Here is a 27,950-nt window from a genome sequence, read left to right as displayed (position 1 = left end):
GCTCAAGAGGCGTGGCTTCGTGACGTCGTCTTTCTCTAGATACACGCAGCGAGCAAGTGTATCGGCTCTGTTCCAATCCGCAAGGCTCCGAGCAAGCACATACTGGGAATAAAGCCATGTCTTTAAAGACGTGATCTCTGAGCTCGTTGTTTACTTGAACCGAAAATGTGGTGTGACAGCATAATACTAGAGGATATAAGCACAGTAACCTTCTCGTTTTGAAATGATACGTTCTTTTCAAGGAGAATAGCTGGACCGTGGCTCATGCGCCTTGGGGACGACGTTGTCCGTAAGCCGATAAAGAAAAAGAAAATCAAGCTATTTATATCCTGCCTGTCCAGGCACAACGACCCTCTGGCACCATGACAAGCGGACAGGATGAAAGTACTGTGCGAGTTGCCCTGAGGTAAGGCTGAGGAATCGCTCTTCCAATGGAGAGATGCTCATATTGGTCACGCCTCTCCATTAAAATCTACCTGTTCTTATTGTGAGCATGCCGGGTGTTGGTAAACGCGGTGTTGAAGGCCTAGTCGTAGTAGTTGCACAAAACCACTACGGTGGGTGTACTAGCATGGGCGAGTTCATTCATTCTGATAAATTAAACACAACCAATAGAATCGCAACATCCTGCAGCCAAAATATGGTCGCTTCCATGCCGTGGAATCCCTTTGTTGATGCTGACAGTAGGCTACTTACTGTCTCTGTTCTGAAGACTTGCTGAGGATAAGGATTCATGAATGAACCGGGATAAGCTGCAGCAGAAGCCTAGTCTACAGAACGATTTTCCCTTTACTTTGCTATTCTTTTCACTGTGAATTATATAGGCCACTTCCCGCTAAATATTTCTTGATTTTAGATCAAGGTCTGTTGTGATCAAAGACTGTGGATGATGTGTTTTGAGTGTACTAGGGGGGAAGCCATACCAAACCAGACCACAGAGATGTATAACAAATCAATACACTAATCAATGTAATGCTATGATACAATAGACAAGCATGGCAGGAGGGGCCGACAGCAGGGAGCTGTGACAGCCAGGGCTGTGTGTGTGTGTGTGCGTGTGCACGTGCGTGCGTGTGTTTGAGAGATGTAAATATGCAGTGTCATGTGAGAAGGACCTGTAGAGCAGAGAGAAAAAGCCTTGTGCATCTTAGGTTCCATCTCCCTGGACGGGCGCCCTTTCTCCAGTTACAACACCCAGACTTTGACCTAGGACTGTTTACCTACCCACTGTCTGGGCTCAGCAACAGGCTCGGCTGCCTGGCCTGGCCTGCTCTCTCCTTTTCTTTCTGACTCTCTCTCTCTCTCTCTCTCTCTCTCTCAACTCAGTTTTTCAGTCTATCGCTCTTAACCTCTCTGTTTTTTCTCTCTGTTTCACACTCACTCTCTGTTCCGACAGTATCTCACTCTCTCAGTAGTCCCAGTAGATTGCTTTCTCTCTTTTCTCTCACTCTTTCACTCTTTCTCTCTCTCTATTTCACTTTCACTCTGTATTACTCTCCCTCCCTCCCCTCAGAGATATTCAGAGGTCAGCTAATCAGGCAAAGGGACAGAGGCAAGTCCCCGTGACAACCTGCACTAGCATTCCTTTATTTAATCTTCATCTAAACATATTATTTCATGTTAATCAAATTTCCCATTACATGTCGTAGTGAAAATAACTGTGTATAACACATTTTGTTAACATTGTACGAATTGCATAGTGGTGTTGTAAAATAATATCTGGATAGGAGCTCCAGAAATACTATCTACACACTGGACAGTAACAGCCCCACTGCTCAGTCAGAAACACTATCTACACACTGGACAGTAACAGCCCCACTGCTCAGTCAGAAACACTATCTACACACTGGACAGTAACAGCCCCACTGCTCAGTCAGAAACACTATCTACACACTGGACAGTAACAGCCCCACTGCTCAGTCAGAAACACTATCTACACACTGGACAGTAACAGACCCCCTGTATATGCAGATACAATTGTGTGTTCATGTGTGAAACTTTGTATCCTATGCCTTTGTATCCTCATAGAAAGCATTCCTCATAAATTATGTGCTACACTGTATACTCATTTGCTTGTTCTCTGTCTCTCTCTCTCTCTCTCTCTCTCTCTCTCTCTCTCTCTCTCTCTCTCTCTCTCTCTCTCTCTCTCTCAACCCGTTATTTAGTCAGTTGCTCCTAATCAACAGTCAGGCCTCACATCCCTCCCTCCCGTGGGTGGAGTTGAGACAGCCTGCACCCTACAAGCTGACTGGTGATTGTGAAGATGTATATGTAGCTATCTCCACTGCTCACATCAGATCAGTGATTACGTCAACCAAGTCCCAAAACTGATAGTATTGGTGGTACACGTCCCAAAGTCTGAAGGAGAAGCTACTGTCTCAGGTCACCTGGTCATGGCAGAGCCAATCAGTGACTTTGTAGGGAAGATGAACGAGGGAAATGTGTGTTCAGAAGATGGGTTGAGGGATAATGGTGGTGTTGATGGATGTTCCATAACCCTCCCATGACACCTGGGCAGCTGGGGGGCCCTGCTGCTCGGAGCTGGAGACGGGGAAAGTGCCTCGTCACTAATCCTGGAGGTCTGTAAGCTGATCAGTCCATACTGCCCCTGGCAAACCTAACCCCCCCTGGCCTGGCCTGTTCTAGCACAGCTATCAGGAGAACACTCACCAATTAGAAGAGATCTGCTAAGAACACACGTACACTCAAACATTCACACACACACACACACACACGAGTACACACACACACACACACCAGATGACATTGTCAGAGGTCTAGTACTTCTGTCCTGGGTCTCTGTGTTTGTGTCTATGCAAGCTTGTTCTATGGCCGCAGCTCTCCTGAGAGAATGTCGTCCTAATCTCTGTGTCTGAGGACTTGGTCATGTCATGTTTGCTGTCGGCCTACCAGCATGTTTAGCAGTATTGAATCAATTTTAATGTTTAAACATCGTCCGGTTGTATTTTACAACTTCAAATTTGCCGTGGCAACGCCACGCCACATTAGTCTTGAGGATTTATCGTAGTTGTCAAAGTGTATGCATAGCTACACACACACACACACACACACACCACGCACACAATTCCATTCATTGCAGTGTGTTGATGTTTTATTAAGATTTACCTCCATGGCAACACAAATGATTTCTGAGATGCAACATACCAGCATTATCAGCGTGAGCACTCCTAAGAAACTTCAACTGACAGCTTCTCACTGATTTCTAACAGTTTGAAATGGTGCTCTTGTTTCTGCCGGAGTGTTCAGTAATCACTATAGCTGTTGTGAGACACAGAGCCTGTCTGTGCCTGTTGGGCTAATGCTGTCTGTTAGCACAGAGTCGTTCCTTATCCCTGCTTCAAAGCAAGAAGCTCAAATGGGCTGTTATCACAGTAATGCTGTTATGTAGGACTTAATGAACAGGACACGGAAAGTGTCGGGGTGTTAGCACAGAAGCACCTCATCTTTTGTTAAGTCCGAGTCTCAAAGTCTTAACCGAACGTGGTTCTCTGGCGTGGTACTGAAGAGGAACGTCGGATTACCTCAGTAGGGAAAGGAGTGGAACACGTGGAACGGCAGATAGACACAGCGCTGACTGGGACCTGACCCCTAGGCAGCCACACAGGTCACATGGGCTTCATATGCTCCCGTGCTTAGAAGAGTCACCTCACGTCATCCACATGGCCTGTTTCTGATGCGCGCTCTGTAGCCTCTCCCTCCACGCAGTGCTACATTTACATTTAGTCATTTAGCAGACGCTCTTATCCAGAGCGACTTACAGTAAGTACAGGGACATTCCCCCCGAGGCAAGTAGGGCGAAGTGCCTTGCCCAAGGACACAACGTCATTTTGCACAGCCGGGAATCAAACTGGCAACCTTCAGATTACTAGCCCGATTCCCTAACCGCTCAGCCACCTGACTCCCACAGTGCTACCTTCATTCCCTGCGTACATGTCAGAGCTTAAGGTGCTGCTTGCTTATGTAACAGTCCATCTGTCTGAGTCAGTGTGTGCGCGTGTGTGTGTGTTTACAGGAACTGCCAAGAGGCGTGGACCTGGGCGTCTTTGTGGCTACTCATAATAAAGGAAGTCTTATTGTGACCTTTGGTGGGGTGAATAGATGTATGTTTATATAGACGGTTTCCTTTCATTCTGCACCTGTTTCTGCTGTGTCATACTGGCAGCATGAAGGAGCACCTGAAGAAGTGTTCACGTTAACTTGCAGTTTCCTGTCAGTTTAAACTGGGTTGAGCAATGTAGTTAGTAAGTGTGTCGTAAAATTATGCCCAAGCAGGCACACCAGTTTGTACATCGATCTCCTTCAAGTGTAGCTTTAATTATTCACAGCGTGGAGCCACAGTCGTCTGTGCTGGTAGAAGAGTCTAGAGTTTCAGGTGGTTCATCTTAGAAGCAGATTTTAAGTGGATGACAGTTGAGTTAGCCTTTGTGAGATGGTTTTAATCCGTTAAAGAAGTCTTTATTGGTCACTATCCACATCTAGCTCAAACATAGACACTATGAACAGAAAGCATGTATTAACGGTTACTATAACTATCTTACTGTCAGCCGAACCCTGCAACTGCAGCTCTGGACTCAATCAGTGGTTGATGATGGTCTCCCACAAAGCCTCTCTTCTGGAGCTCTCCTATTGGTGGGTCTGAACAGAGCTTGACCCCTCCCCTTGTTCCTGGCCTAGGGTGGATTATGTTAAAGAGCAGAGTCCAACTGCTGCTTCTGAACAGGAAAAACGCTATTGTGTTCCATTTCTCATCAATAGTAATGAGGAAGGTGCTGTGATCCGAAACACAAAGACATGCAAACCATCTGCCAACCACCCTGTCATGTGATATAGCCAACTGTAGTTAGCTATTCAATAACCAGCATGCCACCTAGCTAGAGGGCTGTGGTAGACTGCTAGCCTACTGTGGCAGGGTCCTACACCTGCTGCACACCCTGTGGCTACCTCTGTCACAACCCATGCCTGTGACGTCGTACTGCAGAGTTCGTGTGTGTGTGCTTTACCCACTGTTCCTCAGTTTACATAGCTAATGTGCTGTATTCAATTTACTGCTGAGCTACACTCAAACCCCTACATAGACTAGACCCTGGAGGGAGGGAGAGAAGTGAGAGAGAGAGAGAGAGACAGACAGACAGCCAGACGGAGAGAGAGAATCAAACTACGTCATTAGACCACATTACAAGGACAGTATACCACCAGCTCCAAAACCACACAACCATGACATTACCACCGTGGTTCTGTGGAGATTCTCTAAAGGACACCCCAGCCCAGATGGCACAGCTCCAGGGACCTGGCCAAGGCTGGTAGCCACCAGCTGCTGGTTCTCCCAACACCAGAGGAATGTGGCCCACACATCGTTTTCCAGCAATTATCATTCATTACCTTGACTGTGCCATGTCAAACATTCATATTATTAACGGCTGGAATTTCCATCTGAAATATCCCACTGACATGGTTCCTGTGCCCATTTGAACTTCTCTTATCTGCTATTTCAACAGCAGACGTGCCCTGCGTGCCGGTATTATGGGATGGTGGATTTGACCACTCTCTCTTCACAACAGAATGTTTCCAGCTGTTGGTCAGCGGTGACAGGCGTTAGGGAGGGAGTCATCCCCCTGTCCTTGGGACCCCCCCTGAGCTGACACACTGAAGGGGACAGCCCCCGCCTGCTCTTCCTGTCCTCCTCCAGAGCTGCAAGGTGACCTCTGACCCAGGAAGCAGTCAGTGTGGTGGGCAGTGACCCCGACACCGAGTGATGGCGCCCTGTGTGGACGGCAGCAGTCCTTCAAGCATGCAGCGCACAGTCCAGCCACTCTCAGACCAGGCCAGAACAAGCTAGACTAGACCAGGCCAGGCCAAACCACACCAAGCTAGACTGGACAACATCAGGCCAGGCCAAACCACACCAAGGCCAGGCCAGTCCAGGTCAGTGAGTGAGAAGCGAGGGGATATTCTAGAATGCTGAGTCGGCACCAGTTCTCTTTTGCTTCTCCCACACTCCCCCTCGTCCTCCACAGACGGCCTTGGCAACTGAAGTGACATCACCCCTCTGGCTGAGCGAGTCTGTGGGGGGTGGGGAGCGGGGCAGTGTGTTTTAGTCAAAGACCCTTTTAGGATGAACACTGAAGGAAAAAATCATTTTCCCGTTTGATTTTATTTAGGTGAGAAGAAGCTGCCCTCAGGATTAATAAAACAGTGGTGTTGATAATATTCTTTATTCCGCTGTCTCAGTGGAACTACTTGTTGGAACCTGTTTCTCGGAGAGAACTGAAGAGAATTACACAGCCAAAGGCCCTTTGATCCTGATTCCCAACAGGGGAACAATGTCGAGGCTGTTCACAGAGAGCCCCTCTTCCAGCCCTGCTGAACAGGGAGCCTCAGCTGGGGCAGAGGGACCCTGTCCCCAGCTGCTGCTGAACGCTGACCCTCCACACAGACACCACCGCACGCATCGACGACTCCTTAAGACCATACGCGTTATATAAGTGCATTTCGCAAAACGTAAATATAGAATGTTTTGTTATGGGCTAGTTACCTAACCCACCATAGACACACATACTGTACAGGACATACAGTATACACACACGCTCAGTGACCATAATGTGACAACGGACAACACTAGCATAAAGAAAGGGAAATGGGAGGGTGCCTCACACACAGACACACACACACACACAATCGTCCTGTCGTGTCCTGATGATGACAGTGGAATAGTGAAATCCTCCCATCCGATTGACTTCCTTCTCGCTCTCTCCTTCCTCTTCCTCCTGCTCCTGGGGACAGAACAGGTTACACAACCTGGCTAGGTCAACCTGTCTTTCCCAGCTGCTTCTCTGCCCGCCTGTCGGCTGTTACATAAAGACGTCATTCTAGAGAGGTTCTGGAGGGCAAAGAGAGAGAGAGGGTGGGAGGGAGGGAGGGAGGGAGGGAGGAGAAAGAGAGAGAGGGGAAAGAGAGGGAGGGAAAGGGAGAGGTGTTCGTATGAAAGCATTGGAGAGATCATGTTTCCTCCAGGTACCTATTCCTGAAGAATAGAGAAACTGTCCAGCATTCACCCTTTTAAACACACCTTTCAGCATTTTCCACTCAAGATAAAGCATGGAATGGTGCATGTGTGTGTGTGTGACTGAGTTTGCGTGGGATACACAAAAAGAGTTGCTGTGAGACGGAGCTAGCTTAGTAACTGTCTACATTGTGTGTGTGTTCAGAATGTGGGCGTGTGTGAATTGGTCTGCACTGCTGTGTGTGTGTGTGTGTGTGTGCGTGCGTGCGTGCGTGTGTGTGCACACAGTGCAAGGTGTGTGGAGATCTCTCATTACCCCTGGCAGGCCTCATCAGCGTCAGTAGCTGAGTGTTTCGAACCTTGAGGAGCCTGCCAGACCTCCATCACCACGCCCGCAGGACAGGAGTTCACCTCCTGTTTGAGCCCTGTGGAACCTTCTGGATCTCCTTCCTCCTCAGCTCTGAACACACCCAGGAGACTGGCTCAGCCTCTAGACAACCAAGAGCAGAAAGTCTCATGTCTCTCATAGCATGGCTCTGGCTTGTTACCTTGCTGTTGCCTGTCTGAGATTATGCTTTCTACTGAATTTGATATACAGCTCTGGACCCCTGACCTTTGTCTAAATGTTTCTTTCTCCATGTTTGTGGAGGAGACAGTACTGTAAATAAGTGCTGCTCTTCCTGTGGTCCAGACTAGTCCAGCTTCTATTTCCACTCATGATTCTGATAGATGGCCCTGTGTGTCTGTCTGTGGTGCTGGGATTGGATTAGCCCAGAGATGAGGGACAACAGCAGACAGGTGATTAGATGATGCCTGAGGCCACTGCTGCTTCTGCGCTCTGTCAGGATGCAGAGTGACTCAGCGCTCTCTGTGGTTGGTGTAGAGGGACAACGTCAGCATCTCCCCTTACTATGATTGGCTCAGAGTGAGGAAGAGAGTGTGAAGTCAGCCACTCCTCCCAGCTCAGCAAGTCAGCAAGATAACGACGATTACGCTGACTCACGTCTGTTTACCAGCATATCCAATATACGTGTCTCAAATACTGCAATATCAGCTTTTCAGTGGAGACCTTGAACCACAGTTCCTGCATAATACATAGACTACCACAAATCTTCCTCTGATATCAATGTGAAGAACCTTCTATGCCATTCTGTGGTCAGCCAACAGCCAGTAGTCAGCAGGACGTCAAGTGGTTGTCACCTGGGGTCAGTAGCTGTGGTCAGTACCTCCCCCCCCCCCCTCCCCCCAGCTTCTGTTGCCAGACCAGAGGCTAGAGAGCAGCTCTCTGGAGTATGTTGGTTTAAGAGCAGATTAGACTGGGCCTGAAAATGTGACCAAGCTGCTGCAGCCCTTTGAACCAGGTCACTGTGTGTGTGTGTGTCTGTGTCTACAACGGCCACAGAGAGAGTGCCCCAGATAACTCTGTTGCTGAGAGCGTATTTGTAAAGGAGGTGCTGCTTTGGAGTTTAGGAGAGAGAGCTGTCCTTCTACAGAGGGTATTATCATCTTAATGACATGCACATTTCTAGCATTCGCTGGATTTGGAGCGTTCCATTCCCATTACATAACCTGACGTGGCCCTGTAGATCTCTGCCAATCAGTCTCAGTCCCCCTCATTCTTTAGGCTGTGATTGGTCAGTGATTGAAGGAGAGGTTGGGGAGTGCTCTGCTCCTGGCTGTCATTGGAATCGCTATAATGAAGCCGACAACATGAGATTAACCGAATCTGTCACACAGGAAGAGTGCGTGTGTGTGTGTGTGTGTGTGTGTGTGTGTGTGTGTGTGTGTGTGTGTGTGTGTGTGTGTGTGTGTGTGTGTGTGTGTGTGAGAGAGCTCCTATGGCTGAACATGTGTGTGGGCGTCTGGGTGCGTGTCAACCTTTCATCTCATAGGAGTGCTCAGTGATCTGCACCCTACCTCTCTGAACCACAACCTCTGCCCAGCCCACCTCCAGAGCGCCCAGGCCAGACCCCCTGCCCCTGAGCCCTGCTCTGCCCCAGGGAGCAGGATAAGCCCTGGGCCGGGTCACTGGGTTGTCAGGGAGGATAAATCCACGTGGTTGTTATCAGAGCAAGGTCTGTTCCCTGGGTTCAGGCCCTGTGTGCTAGATAGCATAAGGTCTAAGGGTCTGTGTGTGTGTGTGTGAGAGCGTGTGTGTGTGTGAGCGTGTGTGTGTGTGTGTGTGTCAGCGTTATGTTCCCCAGTGCAGCTCTCCTCAGCAGCAGTTCCTGTGTGAGAGAGGGTTTGGTGCTCATAGGTGAAAGTGGACACAGAGTATGTCTGTATGAGAGCAGCCCCCATGCAGCCAGTGTGTTTACACCAGCCACAGGCTCTAGGCCTTCTGAACGCATGAACATGAAGCTGCTCTCTGTATATCACTCATCACGTGCACAGTAGTCTACTAATCATGCACTTTTTAAACTGTAGAATAGGATGTACAGTTGTACCAGCAATCAAAGGGAGCATTGGGAGTTCTAACCTGTCCACTTTTGATGACCTCACAGCAGGACCAACTGCAAACCAAATTACACTAGAATTACAACTGTACGTAGTCTTAATGTTATTTACAACTCTCTATCACAATGTTCTTTTCTCACACAACAAATCTCTCTCTCTCTATATCTCTCTCTCTCTATATCTCTCTCTCTCTCTCTCTCTCTCTCTCTCTCTCTATATCTCTCTCTCTCTCTCTCTCTCTCTCTCTCTCTCTCTCTCTCTCTCTCCTCTCTCTCTCTCTCTCCTCTCTCTCTCTCTCTCTCTCTCTCTCTGGGAGACACAGGGGATGTCACAGGGCTTGACTGGACTCACACACTGGTGAAGTGTTATTCTGTTAGTCTTACGTCATCAGTAGGAGAATCTGCAACAGAACAACAAACCCAACCATGTATCACAGTCCTTTACTTTCATTAGAAGCAAGGAATGACCCACATAATGTCCTGGAGGTGTAATGTTACTGATAATGGATCCTCTGTCTTTCCTCCACCTCTTTGCCTCATCCCTCTCTCGCTCTTTCCCCCTTTTCTCATTCACAGTGTAATCCCAGAGAGGGGATGCTAAATAGCTGGGATCTGATGTCACACACACACAATTACATTACTGTGGCCACACACACACAGAAACACACACCCTCGAGCATGCACACATAATTGCACACACATCTTGAAACATACACAAACACATTGCCAACACAAAACATACACAGCAAACATGAGACGGTGTAAGAATGATCCGTTAGCCCCCCCCCACTGAGGGAGTCCACTGATGGGCTGCAACAGGAACAGGAACCGCACAAGAGGAAGTGATGTCATGTGAATGTATTTATCTTGAAGAAAGCTTACAGAGGGTAATAACAGTCAGGGTGGGACTGTTTACCTAACATGTTAGTAGAGCTCACCTTCTCCATCTCTCTCTCCTCCTCACTTTCCACTTCTCTCTCTCCATCTCCCTCTCTCAGGGGCAGTGAACACTGACTGCTTTGTGTATGTGGCTGCTGGGGAGTGTACTGAGCAATGTCTTCTCTCTGAGAGACAAACACACACACGTTACCTCCTGCACACACACGCACACACACACACACATCACCTCCCGCACACAGAGGCTGTAGTCCACCCAAAACGGCATATTCTGAGTTCATTACCATCTAAACTGGGAAGAAAAACATCAGAAATGCTACAGTGGTTCTACTGTGTGACCCCATGATACAGCACAGTCAGCTCGGCTTGCGAGGGCTGCTATACGTGCTCCTGGTGGAGAGCAGTTTACTACCTGCACAGCCCAGGGCTGCGCACCACCACTTAACATGTCAACACGTCAGGCCAACGATGCTGGTGCAGAGACAGATCAATAGCTCTCTCTCTTTTTCACCCAGCAGGCCGTTAGACGTGTCTCTGAATCTGACTGTAGTGAATGAAGTGGTCTGTTTTTCATCAACCGCAGCAGCTGATGGTACTAATGTATCTGCGAAGGCCCAGTCAGAGATGTGTATTCAAACCCTCTCTTCTTCTCCCCCTCTCTCTCTCCCCCTCTCTCTCTTCCCCTCTCTCTCTTCCCCTCTCTTTCTCCCCCTCTCTCTCTTCCCCTCTCTTTCTCCCCCTCTCTCTCTCCCCAGGATTCGTCCCCAGCTGGCGAAAGAGAAGATCGAGGGATGTCACATCTGCACGTACGTGATGCCTGGCGAGCCCCAGGTGATTCTGGGTAAAGACAAGTCCTTCACGTACGACTATGTGTTCGACATGGACTCCCAGCAGAACAGCATCTACGCCGATTGCACCGAGAAGCTCATCGAGGGCTGCTTCGAAGGATACAATGCCACCATTTTCGCCTACGGCCAGGTTAGAACACGTAACCACGTTGTACGCTGATGAAAAAAGTGTCATGTCCGTTTCTTCTAAACAAAGTGACTAAGTTCAGTTGAGTTCTGGATTTTTATAATTATAATCTGACAATAAATGACAACACAACACCAGGCTTAGGTCTCAATCATGTCTCTCTCCGCTCTGAAGGCCGGAGGACCATCTTTTATAGGGCACAAGAATGTAAACATAGATAGTGACAGTCAGGCAGTAATGATGTTACAACAGTCTCAGAGAAAGAGATTCACAGCTCCCAACACATGACAACTCTCAGACTAGAAAGATCATAGTTGGAGCTCTCCTTGTAGTCATGGGACAAGGGACGTTTAAACAGTACTTTCTCCTGACCCCAAACATCTATTAACCCTGACACATAGACACAATCTACTCGTATTAATAGCAAGCTCACATGAGAACATACTAACTAGTATCCAATGACTAGTTCTATTGATTAGTGAATAATGTAAGTACACAGGAAATCCCAATTTCTTCCACAACGCGCACCTGTGAGAAAAACATACACCTGTTTCGACAGACAGTCAGTCAACAGAACACGCAACACTGATCCTAAATGATAATCGCCGGAAAAGATTGTGTACAATTATTTTGGCAACTTGACTGTGCCTTACTGGGAGCAATTGAAAAGTGGTTGTGGGTTCTTCTCTTAGTTTAGCTGGAGCTACTTTCCCATGTGACGTGAGGGAGAGCAAACAGGCAGTGAAGCCTCAGTCAACACCATCAGCGGGCGTGTTGCAACACTACCCATCCCCAGGCTTTTATTGGCTTGCAAGATTTACTCCTCAGTTTTTTCTTTACACCTTCACCTTCATTAGTCTGGCATGGGCTGTATTTTTAGTCTTTTTTCTCCTTCTTTTCTTCCAGCGCTCCCTCCAGGGCTCTGAGTTGGAGCCAAAACGCCTTTCACTCCTTTCCTTTCTCTAATCTCTCTTTTTTCTCTCTGTCTGTCTATCCTCCTCTGTGCCCAGTTCATTCTCCCTCCCTCGCTACATTGTTCTCAGCCCCCCCCTGTCTTCCTGTCAGAGACTCTTTTAGGGGGTTCAGTGGGTCAAACACACACACACACACACACACACCCTCTGTCTCTCTTCTGTCAGGTCTCTTTCAGGTTTTCGGCAGGGAGCAGAGGACCAACGTGTGATTCTGGCCTCAGCATCGCATTCCTCTTGTGGTCGCCATGACAATAGAGCCCCCAACCCCAGAGTGGTGCTCGCATACATCAGGGGCTCCACCTATCAGGGGCCGGGGCTCTGACAGGCCTCAAGTTATGTCTCTCCTCTGCCCAGGCTGAGACCTTTACCCATTCAGCCTATCAGGCCCTGTTCCCTACCTCACACCACCACACCCTCTCTCTTCCACGCTCCTGTAAAAATAATAGATAAGAACCATGCTGATGTCCTTTCTCATTCTCCCCCCCCCCCCGCTTCTGTTGCCTTCTCTTTCTCTCTTCTCTCTCTCCTCTCTTCTCTCTCTCTCTCTCTCTCTCTCTCTCTCTCTCTCTCTCTCTCTCTCTCTCTCTCTCTCTCTCTCTCTCTCTCTCTCTCTCTCTTCTCTCTCTCTCTCTCTCTCTCTCTCTCTCTCATCTCTCTCTCTCTCTCTCTCCCCTTCCCAACCTCCCTCTCCCTGCAGACTGTTCAGGGAAGACGTACACCATGGGCACAGGTTTGACGTGAGCGTTGGTGAGGATGAGCTGGGGCATCATCCCGCGGGCGGTCAGCCACCTGTTCCGGGGCATTGAGGAGCGCAAGCAGGCGGCCTCGGAGCAGGGCAGACCAGTGCCCGAGTTCAAAATCAACGCCCAGTTCCTGGAGGTACTGTACGAAGCTTAGCACAGTGCTGGTAGAATAGAGACTAGGGCTAAGGACCTTCCCAGGTTAGGCAGTAGATGATGATCTTGAAAGAGCATTGTGATCTTTAATAGTAGCAAAACTGAATTTGGTAAACTATGCATTCTATGTTATGGTAGTTTTTTTTCGTCGTTGTTAGTACCTTGTTGCTACTGCAAGTCCTGACTTCCTGTGTTCCTGGCCCTACTCTCCCTCCAGCTCTACAACGAGGAGGTGCTGGACCTGTTCGACTCCACCAGAGACATGGAGGCCAGGAAGCAGAAGTCCCACGTCAAGATCCACGAGGACGCGACTGGAGGCATCTACACTGTGGGGGTCACCACCCGCACCATCGCCTCAGAGGCCGAGGTCAGAGCCAGTCACACCCAGGAGCAGTACGGCCGAGGGGGCAGAGATGAAAGCAGATCATGAGCCTGTAGTCTGTACCAGTGGGACAAGGAGAAATGTGGTTTTCTCGTGTGAAAGTAATGGGCATAAATGTTTATCATCAAGCAAACAAAAGTTTTTCATGGAGCTAAGAAGCCATTTTCCTTCCTCCATTCCTCCCTCCCTCTCTCCCTCCCTCCTCTCCCTCTCTCTCTCCTCTCCCTCCCTCTCTCTCTCTCTCTCTCTCTCTCTCTCTCTCTCTCTCTCTCTCTCTCTCTCTCTCTCTCTCTCTCTCTCTCTCTCTCTCTCTCTCTCTCTCTCTCTCTCTCTCTCTCTCTCTCTCTCCTCTAACAGATGATGCAGTGTCTGAAGCTGGGCGCTCTGTGTCGTTCGACAGCCAGCACTCAGATGAACGCCCAGAGCTCCCGCTCCCACGCCATCTTTACCATCCACCTGTGCCAAGTCCGCGTCTGCGCACCCGACAACGTACGGGGCACTCCCGCGTCACACACACATCACACACACACATCACACACACAGGCTCCACAACGCTGGAGCCTGCTGGAGGTCTCCGGACTGGAGCCAACCAGAACCAGGGCTGCCCAACCTCCCACACACAGCTCCCCAGGGACCAGCTCACCAGCTGGGCATGATATCACTCTCCACTCCCCCTCATCCCCCAACGACACAGCCTTTATCCACAGCTACAATGAGCCTCTGTACTTGTGGTCAATATGCACTATTAGAAGTCGTTGACTAGTTGACGTCTTACTGAACATGAGTCGGAGGCTAGCTTGTTTGCAGTATCTCCCTGCTGTCTGTTCTGTACTTTTCTAATCCCTTCTCCTGTGATCTGCTCTCCAGGACAACGAGACAGACAACCGCCTGGCCAACGGCTCGTCAGAGATGAACGAGTTTGAGACGCTGACGGCTAAGTTCCACTTTGTGGACCTGGCAGGTTCTGAGAGGCTGAAGAGGACTGGGGCCACAGGGGACCGAGCCAAGGAGGGCATTTCCATCAACTGTGGACTGGTACGACAGGACTGAACTGGACTACTCTGGTTTGGTCTGGACTAGTTTGGTCTTAACTGGACTGGACCGGGCCAGACTGGTCTGAACACTTTGTGTTAGACAGTTTTAAGTGCTAGCCAGAGTTGCATAGTGGGCACTTATACAGTAACTGGTCATATTTGGGATCCACCTGTTGTCTTGGTAGCTAGAGCTTTATATAGGAGTGACACTGCCCCCTGCTGGTTGGAACATTTCATGGCCATATTTTTGTTACATTTACATTTAGTCATTTAGAAGACGCTCTTATCCAGAGCGACTTACAGTAAGTACAGGGACATTCCCCCCGTTGAAATGAATGAATGACTCTGGAGCAACCCATAGCATGGTCACCTTCCATTCACAACTTTCTCATCAACTCCCACCAGAATCCTCTTTCCAAACATCCATTCTCTCTCTCTCTCCTATCTGTCCTGTGGGATGTAGCTCGCCCTGGGGAACGTGATCAGTGCTCTGGGAGATAGGAGCAAGAGGTCGAGCCACGTGCCCTACAGAGACTCCAAACTCACCCGGCTGTTACAGGACTCCCTGGGAGGAAACAGGTATGTCTCACTTCCTGTTTGCCGTTCTGAACTTCCTGTCCGCTGCTCCTATGTTCTACCCCACTGGTGGAAAGAAATGAATTGTGGAAACCTACTGTATATGCTGTAAATTAAAGATGCAATTGTGCCTTGATCATTATCCCTGATGATCTAGCCTACTTAGTCTCACAATTGTCAATTGTAATTATTCCTATAGTCAAATGATTGTTTTCTTACGTGCATGTTGTGTGTGTGTTTTCCCAGCCAAACGGTGATGATAGCATGTATCAGCCCGTCTGACCGTGACTTCATGGAGACCTTGAACTCCCTGAAGTACGCTAACCGAGCCAGGAACATCAAGAACAAGGTGATAGTGAACCAGGACAAGGCCAGCCAGCAGATCAGCGCCCTGCGCACTGAGATAGCCCGGCTGCAGATGGAGCTGATGGAGTACAGGACGGTGAGAGGGAGGGAGGGGGAGATGGAGGGATGGAAGGGGGGATGGAGGTGGGACGGAAGGGGGGATGGAGAGGAAGAGAGTGGAAGGTATTGAGGTTGTGGTCGAGGAATAGAGGGAGAACAGATTTAATCAAGTACATTTACCATCACTGTTGAATCAGCTGCAGTTCCTGAGTGTTCTCTGGAGTATTCTACTTCCTGAGTGTTCTCTGGAGTATTCTACTTCCTGAGTGTTCTATGGAGTATTCTACTTCCTGGGTGAATGTGACGCCTGCTCTCCCCCGTGTCTCTCCTGAGCAGGGCAAGCGTACGATGGGTGAGGATGGCATGGAGGGCATGAACGACCTGGTCCAGGAGAACTCCATGCTGCAGACGGAGAACAGCAACCTGAGGGTGAGGGTGAAGGCCATGCAGGAGACCATCGACGCCCAGAGAGCCAGGCTCACACAGATGGTGTCTGACCAGGTCAACCAGACCCTGGCCAGGGCAGGTACGCCTCCTGTGGGGACGCAGCACTGGGGAGGTGGGGAGGACCAGGGGAGACTGGGGGAGGAGTGTTTTGGAAGCATTTGGTGGGAGAGGGACGGGGCCAAATGCTCAGTGAAGAGTTTTTGGAATCTAAGCTCATTTTGTGTCCTGTTTCCAGGTGAGGGCAATGAGGAAATTGGGAACATGATTCAGAACTACATCAAAGAGATTGAGGAGCTCAGGTAAAATGCACCGCAGCAGTGTTTCTATAAACACAACTGTACTGTGACCACGGGGCGCTGGCTGTGTGACAGCCCTGTATGCTGACGTGGGTGTCCTCTTCAACCGCCTAGAGCCAAGCTGTTGGAGAGCGAGGCGGTCAACGAGGGCCTTCGGAAGAACCTCTCCCGCGCCTCCACGCGCTCCTCCCTTTACGGAGGCCCCGCCCTCCTCGCCCCAGAGAGGGAGGCCAACGACGTCATCGAACTTGCCAAGAAAGACCTGGAGAAACTCAAGAAGAAAGAGAGGAAGAAGAAAAAGAGGTGAAGTCTGCACTGTAGCCGGTTGTTGTTGTGGCGCCTCTCTCTCTGTGTGTGTATATTGTTATTGTCCATTGCCATGGTGCCCTTTGTGAACTGTTGTGTTGTGCTTTTAAATTGTTATTTATGGTTTCAAGCTATGTGTATATATACATGTATGTTCCCATACAACCATGCAAACACACCCAGTAAACTAGACATTAGTTTATCTTTGAACAAAGCCTTTAATCCGTCTGAGACTGTTAGTTGGACGGAGGTGACGTGGGGTGGGGGGTTAGAGGAGACTGGTGAGGGGCCAGGGGGATTTGCACTGTTGCCAGGGTGAGGAAGCGTGTCCTGGTGTGTTGTGGGTAATTAGGCTCTGCCCTCCCAATGTCTCCTCTAATCACCCAAATATGACAACAGTTATGATGATGAGTTTTTAACAAGCTCCATCATGTTCCAGATCCACACGGGTCCCTTTCTCTCCCCTCGCTCACTCTCCATATCCTTCTCTAGCTCTCCCATTCTCTCTGTTTCCTTCTTTGGTCTGGTGGCATCGGCTCCCTGTGTTGGCAGCAGTCCTGTAGCCTTAGATCAGTCGTAGAAAGACACCGTATGATCCAGCAGACGGTAACAGTGTCACACTCTGAAGCTAACCTGGTCTGTCTTCTGCCGCTCTCTCTCCCTCTCTTTCTCTCTCTCTCCTCTTGGATAACCTGCCTCCATCCTCATCCTCACCCCCACATCCACCCCCACCTTCATCTTCATCCCTGCCCCCCCATCATTTCCGACCTTTGACCCACAAGACTGCTGCTTTTGGATAGAAGCCACCAGGAGGAGTTTAAACCTGCCAGGTTTGAACCACCCCCCCCTCTCTCTCTCTCTCCCCCCCCCTCTTATAGTATTGTGTGTATATTTTTGCCCCTCCCTCTCAAGCCTAACTAATCCCTCTCCTAACTAACATAGCCTTTGCTCCTTCAGGTAATTGTCAGTCCTGAGGTGGGGGAGCCAACTCACAATCTCTCACTTCACCCCTCCTCACCCCTACGCTCTGTGCTTTGTCAATCCCTGTAACCAGAACATCTAAACCAATCCAATCACCTGCCTAGCTGTGCAGAAGTTACCTAGCTACTGTGCCGCACCATTGACCTACCTTCCCTAGCATCTCCCCAACCCTCCTTAGTGCTGCTGGTGGCCCAGAGCCACAATCGGTGACCGGACTCAATCATTTACTAACACTGTCCCCAAGGGTGATTCTCATAACCAACACCACAGATTTGAGTTCTGATCAAGGTTCTAACCGGATGTATTGTTTACAGTTAATTGATCCTTGTGTGAATAAACCTTGTCCTGCTCCTGTGGGGGGGATGGATGTGTAACGTCAGCATGTCTGTGTTGCAGTGTGATCAAGGAGGTCCCAGACAACGAGCAGGAGAGAGGCAGTGAGGAGCCGGAGGCGGTATGTCCAACATCCTTTATGAATTACTGTTCATGATCAGGGATCAGGCAACCCTCTTCTTATGCCAAGAGTGTGTGTGTGTGTGTGCATGTGTGTGTGTGTGTGAACAGGAGACTAGTGACCATGAGGAAGGAGACGAGGCAGAGGCAGAGGCAGAGGAAGAGGACTATGAGATGGAGGCAGAGGACAGTTCCGACGAGTCGGACTCTGAACTGGATGAGAAAGGTACATGTGTGTTCTCTGTCTGTGGGAGGAGGAGTCTGTGGAGGTGTGTCTGTGCGATTAGTACTGGGTGTCAATGTGTCCTTACATCTGTGTGTGTGTGTGTGGACAGAGAACTTCCAGGCGGACCTGGCCAACATCACGTGTGAGATTGCCATCAAGCAGAAGCTGATTGACGAGCTGGAGAACAGTCAGCGTCGCCTGCACACGCTCAAACAGCAGTACGAGCAGAAGCTGATGATGCTGCACAGCAAGATCAGAGACACCCAGCTGGAGAGGGACAGGGTGCTGCACAACATGGGTACGCAACACACACACACACACACTGTGGAACTATACACACACGCATGCACACTGTGGAACTATATACACACACACACACACACACACTATGGAACTATACACACACACATGCACACTGTGGAACTATGTACACACACACACGCACACTGTGGAACTATACACACACGCATGCACACTGTGGAACTATATACACACACACACACACACACACTATGGAACTATACACACACACATGCACACTGTGGAACTATGTACACACACACATGCACACTGTGGAACTATATACACACACACGTTTACAACCACACTCTGGAACAACACACTGCCCCCGCCAGGCTCTGTGGAGACCTGCACGGAGGAGAAGGCTAAGAGGATCAAGGCGGAGTACGAGAAGAAGCTGAGCTCCATGAACAAGGAGATGCAGAAGCTGCAGTCGGCGCAGAAGGAGCACGGGCGCCTGCTGAAGAACCAGTCGCAGTACGAGAAGCAGCTGAAGAAACTGCAGCAGGACGTGACGGAGATGAAGAAGACCAAGGTAGGGGAGATACGTGGTCACATGGTCACATGGTCTGGTGTAGTGTAAACATGTGGCGTGTGATGGTCACGTCCGGTGGTCATGTCCGGTGTGTTCCTCAGGTGGGTCTGATGCGTCAGATGAAGGAGCAGCAGGAGAAGAGCAGGATGTCAGAGTGCCGGAGGAACAGGGAGATCGCCTCTCTGAAGAAGGACCAGCGCAGGCAGGAGCACCAGCTCAGACAGATGGAGGCTCAGAGGAGGCAGCAGGAGCTCATCCTGAGGAGGAAGACTGAGGAGGTGAGGCTGGGGCCGAGGCTGAGGCTGGGGGCTGAGGTTGGGGGCCGGGCTGGGGGCTGAGGCTGTGGCCGGGGGCTGGGGGCTGAGGGCTGAGGCTGGGGCTGGGGCCTGGGCTGGAGGTAGTGCTGTAGTTGGGAGTTAACGACAGGCTTGAGCCTCTTTCTGCCTGTGAGGTTGGGATGGTGGGCCTCACCAGCTGTGTGTCCTCCAGGTGACTGCTCTGAGACGCCAGGCCAGGCCGGCCTCAGGGAAGGTGAGCAGGAAGGTGAGCCTGCCAGAGCCCCTCCAGGAGCTCTCCCACCGCCCCTCCCCTACCCTGGGGAGGCTCCACCCTGCTGGGATCACGGCCCCCAACGGCACCAGGTACAGACACCAGCTCACCTGTGTGTGTACCTGTCAATGTCCTGTGTGTGTACATATTTCCCTGTGTGTGTGTGACCTCTCTGTTGCCCCGTGCAGCAGGAAGTCTCCAGTGAGGATGGGCAGTGCCTACTCCACCAGGACAGCCCGGGCCAAGTGGCAGTCTCTGGAGCGCCGCGTCATCGACATCATCATGCAGAGGATGACCATCTCCAACATGGAGGCCGACATGAACCGTCTCCTCAAGGTAGCCAATCACAGTTCAGTCACGTGACTGACACCAGGATCTTCACCACCCACAGCAAATCCTCAATGTGGAGACCTTGATGAGGGCTACAGTTTGTGTTTACCTAAACTAAAGTTTGCATCAGGCTGTAATGTAGGCTCAGTGACTTCATGGCCTCTGCCCCCCCCCCTCCGTCCCCCCGTCCCCCTCCGTCCCCCCCCCGTCCTTCTCCCAGCAACGTGAGGACCTGACCAGGCGCAGGGAGAAGGTCTCCAGGAGGAGGGAGAAGCTGGCCACGGAGGGGGCCGATGCTGACCGGACCCTGGGCTCTCTGAACGAGGAGCTGGAGTCTCTGAGCGCCAACATCGACTACATCAACGACAACATCGCAGAGTGCCAGGCCAACATCATGCAGATGGAGGAGGCCAAGGTGCGAGCATGAGGAGGAGGAGGATGATGAGGATGATGATCATGAGGAGGAGGAGGAGGATGATGATGAGGATGATGATCATGAGGAGGAGGAGGATGATGATGAGGATGATGATCATAAGGAGGAGGAGGGGGATGATGATGAGGATGATGATCATAAGGAGGAGGAGGGGGATGATGATGAGGATGATGATCATAAGGAGGAGGAGGAGGATGATGATGAGGATGATGATCATAAGGAGGAGGAGGAGGATGATGATGAGGATGATGATCATAAGGAGGAGGATGATGATGAATGTGCTGCTCTGTAGGAGGAAGGTGACACGGTGGACATCATTGCGGTGATCAGCTCATGTAACCTATCCGAGGCTCGCTTCCTCCTGGACCATTTCATCTCCATGGCAATCAACAAGGTACCTTTTTCCCATGTGTCTGTGTGTGCAATTAAGCGCTGTGCTGAGTCCACGTGTGTGTGACTATATTTGGCGTGTGCGAGCGTGTGTCTAACCCGCCTCCAATCCCAGGGTCTCCAGGCTGCTCAGAAGGAGTCTCAGGTGAAGGTGATGGAGGGCAGACTGAAGCAGACAGAGATCAACAGCGCCACCCAGAACCAGCTGCTGTTCCACATGCTGAAGGAGAAGGCTGAGCTGAACCCTGAGCTGGACGCTCTGCTGGGGAACGCTCTGCAAGGTACACACACAGACACACTCACACACTCACACACACACACACACACACACACACTCACTCGCTCAACCACCTCTTCATCTTCACTTTATTTTGCGTTCAGCCTCGGTATAGATTTATTGCTCTCTGGAAAAGTTCAACAGAACACAATTTACTTGTTTGTGTCTTTGGGATTGATTAAAACAAGGAAGTACTAATTGATGAAGGAAACAGCAGACCATTAACGAGAGAGCCCTGAGGCTGAACTGGAAGATAAAGTGAGCGGTCTTCCACCTTTGGTTTGACGTCTGATTTTGGTTTCTTTGTTGTTTTGTTTTTCTGTCTGGCTGTATTAAAACAGAGCTAGGTAACCTAGCAGTGGGTAAGTAATTGAGACTGGCACAGTACTGTCCCAGAGAGCATGGCACCCCCCCCTCCCCCCATCCAGCCTCCCCAGCCTCCCACAGCCTCCCCCAGCCTCCCTCCTTCATCAGAGACTAACCCGGTTATTGAAATAACAATGCCATGAGGTGCATGAGAGTGTGTGCCCCCTACTCTCTCTCTCTCTGTCTCTGTGGATAACTACCAGTCAGACGCCCATGAGGATCTGACTACTACAGATTAGTACTAGTCTAAAGCTGAGCTCATGTCCAACAGCCAGGACATATTTTTTACATATTATATATTTTAGGCTATTTGCAAACATTCTAAAATAGCTTAAAATGTTGGCTGGTGTGGTATATATATCCATCCTAAACCTGTAATCCTGCCCTCCCTTCCCACTCACTACTACTGTACCCTATCAAGATGGACGCCACAAGACTATGCACATGGAGGGACTGCATCAGACTAATAAAACTGGTTTTATTTGACCTTGGCCTTAATCTCACCTAGCTCATACCTCGTTGCACTATACTAGACCTATGACCTCTGACCTGTGTGTGTGTGAAATTCAGAACTGAAACCCAAACTGTATGAGTCTGGAAAACACTGCCTACTCTCAGAACATGCAAAGGGTCTATGTTAAAAGTTATGGTTGTAGATGATTGATTCCAGTAGAAAGTTATGATTTTCTACATGCAGGATGCAGTTTTATTGTTTAGACGAGATGTTGTGTTGTAAAGCTGTTGGAGCAGTCTGTAACCCGGTACTGTGTATGTTCCTCCTGGTGTTACCTTGGACCAGAAAACGGAGATGAAAGCAGTGGTGATGACTCCACACCCAGTCCTGCTGCTGACGGAAGGTAAATGTCCTCGTCATGCGTGAATGAGTTTTCAATTAGTACAATTGCATTGTGTACCCTTCGAATTAGTTCCTAGAATGCGTGTGTTCTGAATGTGTATTTTCTTATTCTGTATTTTTAAAATTGTATATTGTTTTTATTATGTGCTATTGTAGAAAGGCTCATCCAGGGACGGGAGTTGAAAATTAGCTTTTGCTAGAAACTCTATGTGCATCACATCAGCTGCAAACTTTGCTCTGTAGCTATGTTTAACTGCATTGTCCCTGTCAAACAATCTAATTAATAAATGTGTGAATACTAAGAGTCTGAAGCTGGTTAAAGTAACTCCAGCATGACTCAAAGCCTTGACCAGGCAGTAGGACAGTGATGGAGGCTGAAGGTTAAAACTGCTCGTCCATGTTCCCAGCTCGCTGGCGTCTGACCTGATGAAGCTGTGTGGAGAGTCCAGGCCCAGGAGCAAGGTACTGGATCAAGTGCCACTGCACTGATAGGCCGAGGTCATAATTGATTGAAAAAGTAGTTGATTGATTGGTTGACTGACTCCTTTGACCAATCGCCCCCACAGGCCCGCAGGCGGACCACCACTCAGATGGAGCTGCTGTACGCCAGCTCAGGGGAGCCCTCCTGCGACTCCCCCACAGGGGACTTCTCCTCCCCTCTGCCGGCCCTGGGGCTGGGGGGGAGTCAGGATGGGGGAGGGGAGATGGGGGCCGCGGCCGGACTCCCCCTTGACAGGGACATCACTGTCTCCCCCTCGGCCCAGTCTGCCAGGATAGCTGGCCTGTAAGTCTGTCCAGTTACACCCTCACCTGCCTCTAATGTTCAGATGCTGCCCCTTCCTCACCCCCCTCAGTATTTCCCCCCTGCAGGCCCCCTCTTGCCATGCCCCTTAGTGCCACTTCCTGTCTATTTAAAAGGGAGTCAGATGGCTGAGTGGTGAGGGAGTCGGGCTAGTAATCTGAAGGTTGCCAGTTCGATTCCCAGCCGTGCCAAATGACGTTGTGTCCTTGGGCAAGGCACTTCACCCTACTTGCTTCGGGGGGAATGTCCCTGTACTTACTGTAAGTCGCTCTGGATAAGAGCGTCTGCTAAATGACTAAATGTAAATTTCCTGTCTATTTCTCTCTGACTCTATATCCCCCCCTTCCCCCCGCCTCCTGTGCAGGTCTGGAGCCAGGTCTCCCACAGGTTCTGAGAAGAGGTCTCTGGAGCGTTCCCCTCTGACCCGCAGAAGGATGCTGGAGAGGGGACACACGCCCACACACACCCTCACGCCCCCCTCACACACGCCCGCCATCTCGCCCACACCTCCCCCTTCACACACTGTCCTGGAGGCCAAGGCCAAAGGCTCGGACACCAAACCACTGTAAGAGCGGTGTGACTGTCCTCACTGCCACTGCATGCCCACCTGAGCTAGTAGTATAACACTGATCAACTAAGTTAACTCATCTGAATAAAAAGAATTCTGAACCTTCTTTGATGTTTTTCCCCTTCGTAAGTAAATTGACTTTCTCTGTTTGTATTGAAGATTGGACGAGTCTCCAGTATTCGAAGGTCACAGGTAAGTCTTCTATCTCAGTCTTGTCACACCTATCTGCTCATCGGTCCAACACTTGAACGATAACAGCAGAGCTGTATGGACAGATTGTGGTGACCTAACCTGGTAGGGAGTCAGGTGGCTGAGCGGTGAGGGAATCGGGCAAGTAATCTGAAGGTTGCCAGTTCGATTCCAGGCCGTGTCAAATGACGTTGTGTCCTTGGGCAAGGCACTTCACCCTACTTGCCTCGGGGGGAATGTCCCTGTACTTACTGTAAGTCGCTCTGGATAATCTGATCTGCTAAATGACTACATGTACTAAATGTAAGTGGCTCCTGTTTCCTCCCCAGGGGGGTGATCAACCCAGTGTCGGCCCCCAGGGGCAGCCGGGCAGCCAGGCTGCAGTGTGTCCACGTGGCTGAGGGCCACACCAAACCTGTCCTCTGTGTGGACGCCACGGACGACCTGCTCTTCACCGGCTCTAAAGGTCCCTCTCTCTCTCTCTCTCTCTCTCTCTCTCTCTCTCTCGCACGCACGCGCGTCACTAGCAGCGCGTCATATCACACAGTAGGGGCACACCTTAGCAGAGCGGGCTATTTAATCAGGATATCGCTGCACTCTGCTTTGCTAGTGCGACACAGGTTGCTTTCTGTTAATCTGCTGCATCCACCTCCCCGGCCTTCACCCTTGGTTCTGTGTTTCCGTTGTACCGTGTGAAATAAAGTATCAAGTAATACATACTGAGTCCTCCTGCCTGAACCATCACGCACACTGTCTGTGGATCACAGGCAATTTACTATGACGCTGTTATTAAACTGTGTGTGTGTTTGTGTGTGTCAGACCGTACGTGTAAGGTGTGGAACCTGGTGACCGGGCAGGAGATCATGTCTCTGGGTGAACACCCCAGCAGTGTGTTGTCAGTCCGCTACTGTTCCAGCCTCGTGTTCACCGTCTCCACCGCCTACATCAAGGTCTGGGACATCAGAGACTCAGCCAAGTGTATACGCACACTCACGTGAGTTCTCCTGCTCATATGCCTTCACACACACACACACACACACTCTGTGATCTTAGTGTGTCCTAATACTGACGCTATCCTATCCTAATGTGTTTGTGTGTGTGTGTGTTCTCCAGGTCTTCAGGCCAGGTGTCCACAGGGGGCAGCTGTGCGTCTCTGAAGTCCCTGACGATCCCCCCAGGAGAGAACCAGATCAACCAGATCTCTCTGAACCCCACGGGGTCCTTCCTGTACGCAGCCTCGGGGAACTCTGTCCGCATGTGGGACCTGAGGAAGTAAGGAGGCTGGAACCACACGCCTGGGCTTCAACACTGATACAGCAGAGTAGCTTAGACAGGGATCCTAACTGTTTAACCATCAGTTGTGACACTATGTCTAGTTCTGACTCGTGTTTACTTCTGACTTTGAGGATGATAAGCTCATGTTAGTAAACTGATTTTGTGTAGTGTTATAAATCACTTGTAGGTGTGTGGTAAAAGGCTACTTTTCTGAGCTGGTTAAAACTGTAAACTGTACTGGTGGCGTCCTGACCTCCTGCTGTGCCCTCGGCAGGTTTGTGTCGACGGGGAAGCTGACCGGCCACCTGGGTGCGGTCATGTGCCTCACGGTGGACCAGATGGGGAACGGTCAGGATGTGGTCTTCACAGGCTCCAAGGACCACCACATCAAGGTACACGCACCAAGACCTGACCACTCCTGCCATCTGGCACGTGTAGGTGTGTGTGTGCGCCTGCCCTCCCTCACACATGTGCCTGTGTGTGTGTGTGTGTATGTACGTGTGCCTGTGTGTGTACACATGTGTGTGTGTCCCTGCATGTGTTCCAGATGTTCGAGGTGGCTGAGGGGGCCCAGGGCAGCGTGACGTCCTGCCACAGCTTCGAGCCTGCCCACCAGGAGGGCCTGGAGGGCCTGCTGGTGCAGGGAGACAGCCTGTACACCGGCTCCAGAGACGCCTGCATCAAGAGATGGGACCTGACCAGCAAACGCCTGCTGCAGGTAGCCTGCTCTCTCTCACACACGTGAAGAGCCCACAGGGACTCCTGAGGGAGCTGTCATGATACATGCTTTACATGGCTCAGAAACAGTATAGGTATGTGACAGGTGTGTGATATGTGAAGTGTGTGAAACGCTTCTGATATGGGCGCGCTGTGAAGACGTTATCAGCTGTCAGTTGAATATATGTAAGAATACAACACAGCACACGTTTAACTTGCCAACCCTTCTTTGCACGCGTGGCGCCTTGGTGTTTGTGTGCGCTGGCGACGTTGAGGGCTCTCGCGTCCTCCTCCGCTGACACGGTGTGTTCCCTCCAAACAGCAGGTGTCGGGCGCCCATGCAGACTGGGTGAGTGCTCTGGGGGTGGTGCCTGGCAACCCAGTGCTGCTCAGTGCCTGCAGAGGGGGGCTGCTGCGTCTCTGGAACGCTGACTCTCTGGCACCCCTAGGGGAGGTGAGGGGACACGACAGCCCCATCAACGGTTTGGCTACCAACAGCAGCCATGTCTTCACAGCGTCAGAGTGAGTGGAAGCAGATCAACTGTGGGGTTACTATACGGCTTTGCTTCTTTACGTTTCTGCTTCCTAAAATTGGCTGTGTGTGTGTGTGTGTGTAACAGTGACCGGACAGTGAAGATTTGGCAGGCCTAAGGTGCACAGAAGGAAGATGGTCCACTGATAGAACTGGACTCCGGGAGAAGACCAGAACTAGGAACTAGCACTTTCCACTACAGACAACCAGACCTGCAATCTCCAGCACTGTGATCGCTCAGCGACTGATTCCTTATTCCCTCTCAGCCTAACCAACTCTCGGCTGTGATTGGACATGACTCGATAACAAACTCACTCTGCACATGCTCAGTAGAGCAAGTCCCCGTCTCCCAAATGAGATGCGAGGTGATAGGTGAAGGCATATTGTGTCCATTACTTCATTTGGACTGGAAATGTCAATCAGATACCAGGCGGGCTGGTACACATCTCAAGCAGGGTGATCTCAGAATCCCTCTGCCTAACCACCAGCAAGACATTCATACTGACGGTCTCGACAACCCACAATCCCTAGAATCCATATTCTGCCGGCTGTGTGTTCAGATGTATCTGTTGTGGTGAAGGATAAAGACTGAAGGACTGTGACTCACAACACAGTTACTGCTAAACATTGGGAGAAGAGGCAAGCTTTGCAACAGACAACATTTCCCTTTGTCAAGAGCCCACAATACGACATGAACACATACACACACATTCACACGTACCTCTGTGGTTCTTGGTGTGGTGTGAGTGGGTCTCACTACATTCAGTCTCCTCTGCTGTAGACACATAGACGTCATCTTGTCCCACCATGAAGGAACACAACTCCTGTCAGGCCGTATCAACGAGAATGTGGGTCATGTCACGTGGTTTACGATATCTGTTATCTTCTCCAGTTTGATTTGATTTGAACACTGTGATACCTGTCCCTTCCGTAGAACATTCTGTGTGGCCAAAGGGCTGTTTTCCTGTCCAATACGCAAAAAAATATTACGAGTCGTTAATCTGTTCCTGTTGTACTTCTGAAGTATACCTCCTCTGTGGTCTTACTCAAATCATGAAAAACGGGAACTGTTTTTTATCGTTTTTGTTCTGTGTAAAATGTTTATTTATTTAGGTTACATATTGACAACTTCTTCCGTTCCAACGCTTCCAAAGTTCCAATCTTCCGTTTCCAACTGTCCTTCTGTCTGAACCCTTTTTGAGAACATTGTTGGAAGTCTGGATTGAGTGCACTTTGGCCTGCACAATATGGATTGTTTTCCATAAAGCTGTGTGTGTGTGTGTGTTTGTGTGGGAGTGTGTATTACCAGTGCCTGTAAATCATCTCATACTGTAGATAGAGAGCAGAAGCACTTCCTGAGCAGTATGGACTAGACCCAAGTATTCCAATAATGGGATTTTTAATTGGGGTTCTTGACCACAGCTTTATGTAAATAATATATTGTAAGCAAATTCTGACTTTGTAGTTCATTCCCATCAGATGCAGTGTGAGAATAAATGTAATTTG

General features: G+C 50.1%; 1 protein-coding gene across 1 annotated transcript; it reads left to right on the top strand.

Moving 5' to 3' along the window:
- Window positions 1-75: 75 nt before the first annotated feature.
- Window positions 76-27,950, top strand: LOC134037634 (kinesin-like protein KIF21A). The gene is given in 35 exon segments (XM_062483042.1): window positions 76-406; window positions 11,130-11,362; window positions 13,030-13,202; window positions 13,437-13,586; window positions 13,959-14,090; window positions 14,469-14,636; window positions 15,099-15,214; window positions 15,458-15,653; window positions 15,953-16,142; window positions 16,299-16,362; window positions 16,474-16,662; window positions 17,448-17,495; window positions 18,043-18,100; window positions 18,211-18,325; window positions 18,435-18,623; window positions 18,961-19,160; window positions 19,262-19,438; window positions 19,650-19,801; window positions 19,898-20,045; window positions 20,260-20,454; window positions 20,765-20,866; window positions 20,978-21,143; window positions 21,481-21,501; window positions 22,305-22,362; window positions 22,769-22,823; window positions 22,928-23,145; window positions 23,528-23,728; window positions 23,891-23,923; window positions 24,250-24,386; window positions 24,740-24,914; window positions 25,034-25,192; window positions 25,470-25,587; window positions 25,743-25,913; window positions 26,235-26,434; window positions 26,533-27,950. Coding segments are annotated over 35 exon segments (4,782 nt in total). The 5' UTR covers window positions 76-362; the 3' UTR covers window positions 26,564-27,950.

Source organism: Osmerus eperlanus, chromosome 17 (assembly GCF_963692335.1).
Source record: "Osmerus eperlanus chromosome 17, fOsmEpe2.1, whole genome shotgun sequence".
In the NCBI taxonomy this organism is placed as follows: domain Eukaryota; kingdom Metazoa; phylum Chordata; class Actinopteri; order Osmeriformes; family Osmeridae; genus Osmerus; species Osmerus eperlanus.
This window is presented reverse-complemented; position numbering and strand designations above follow the sequence as displayed.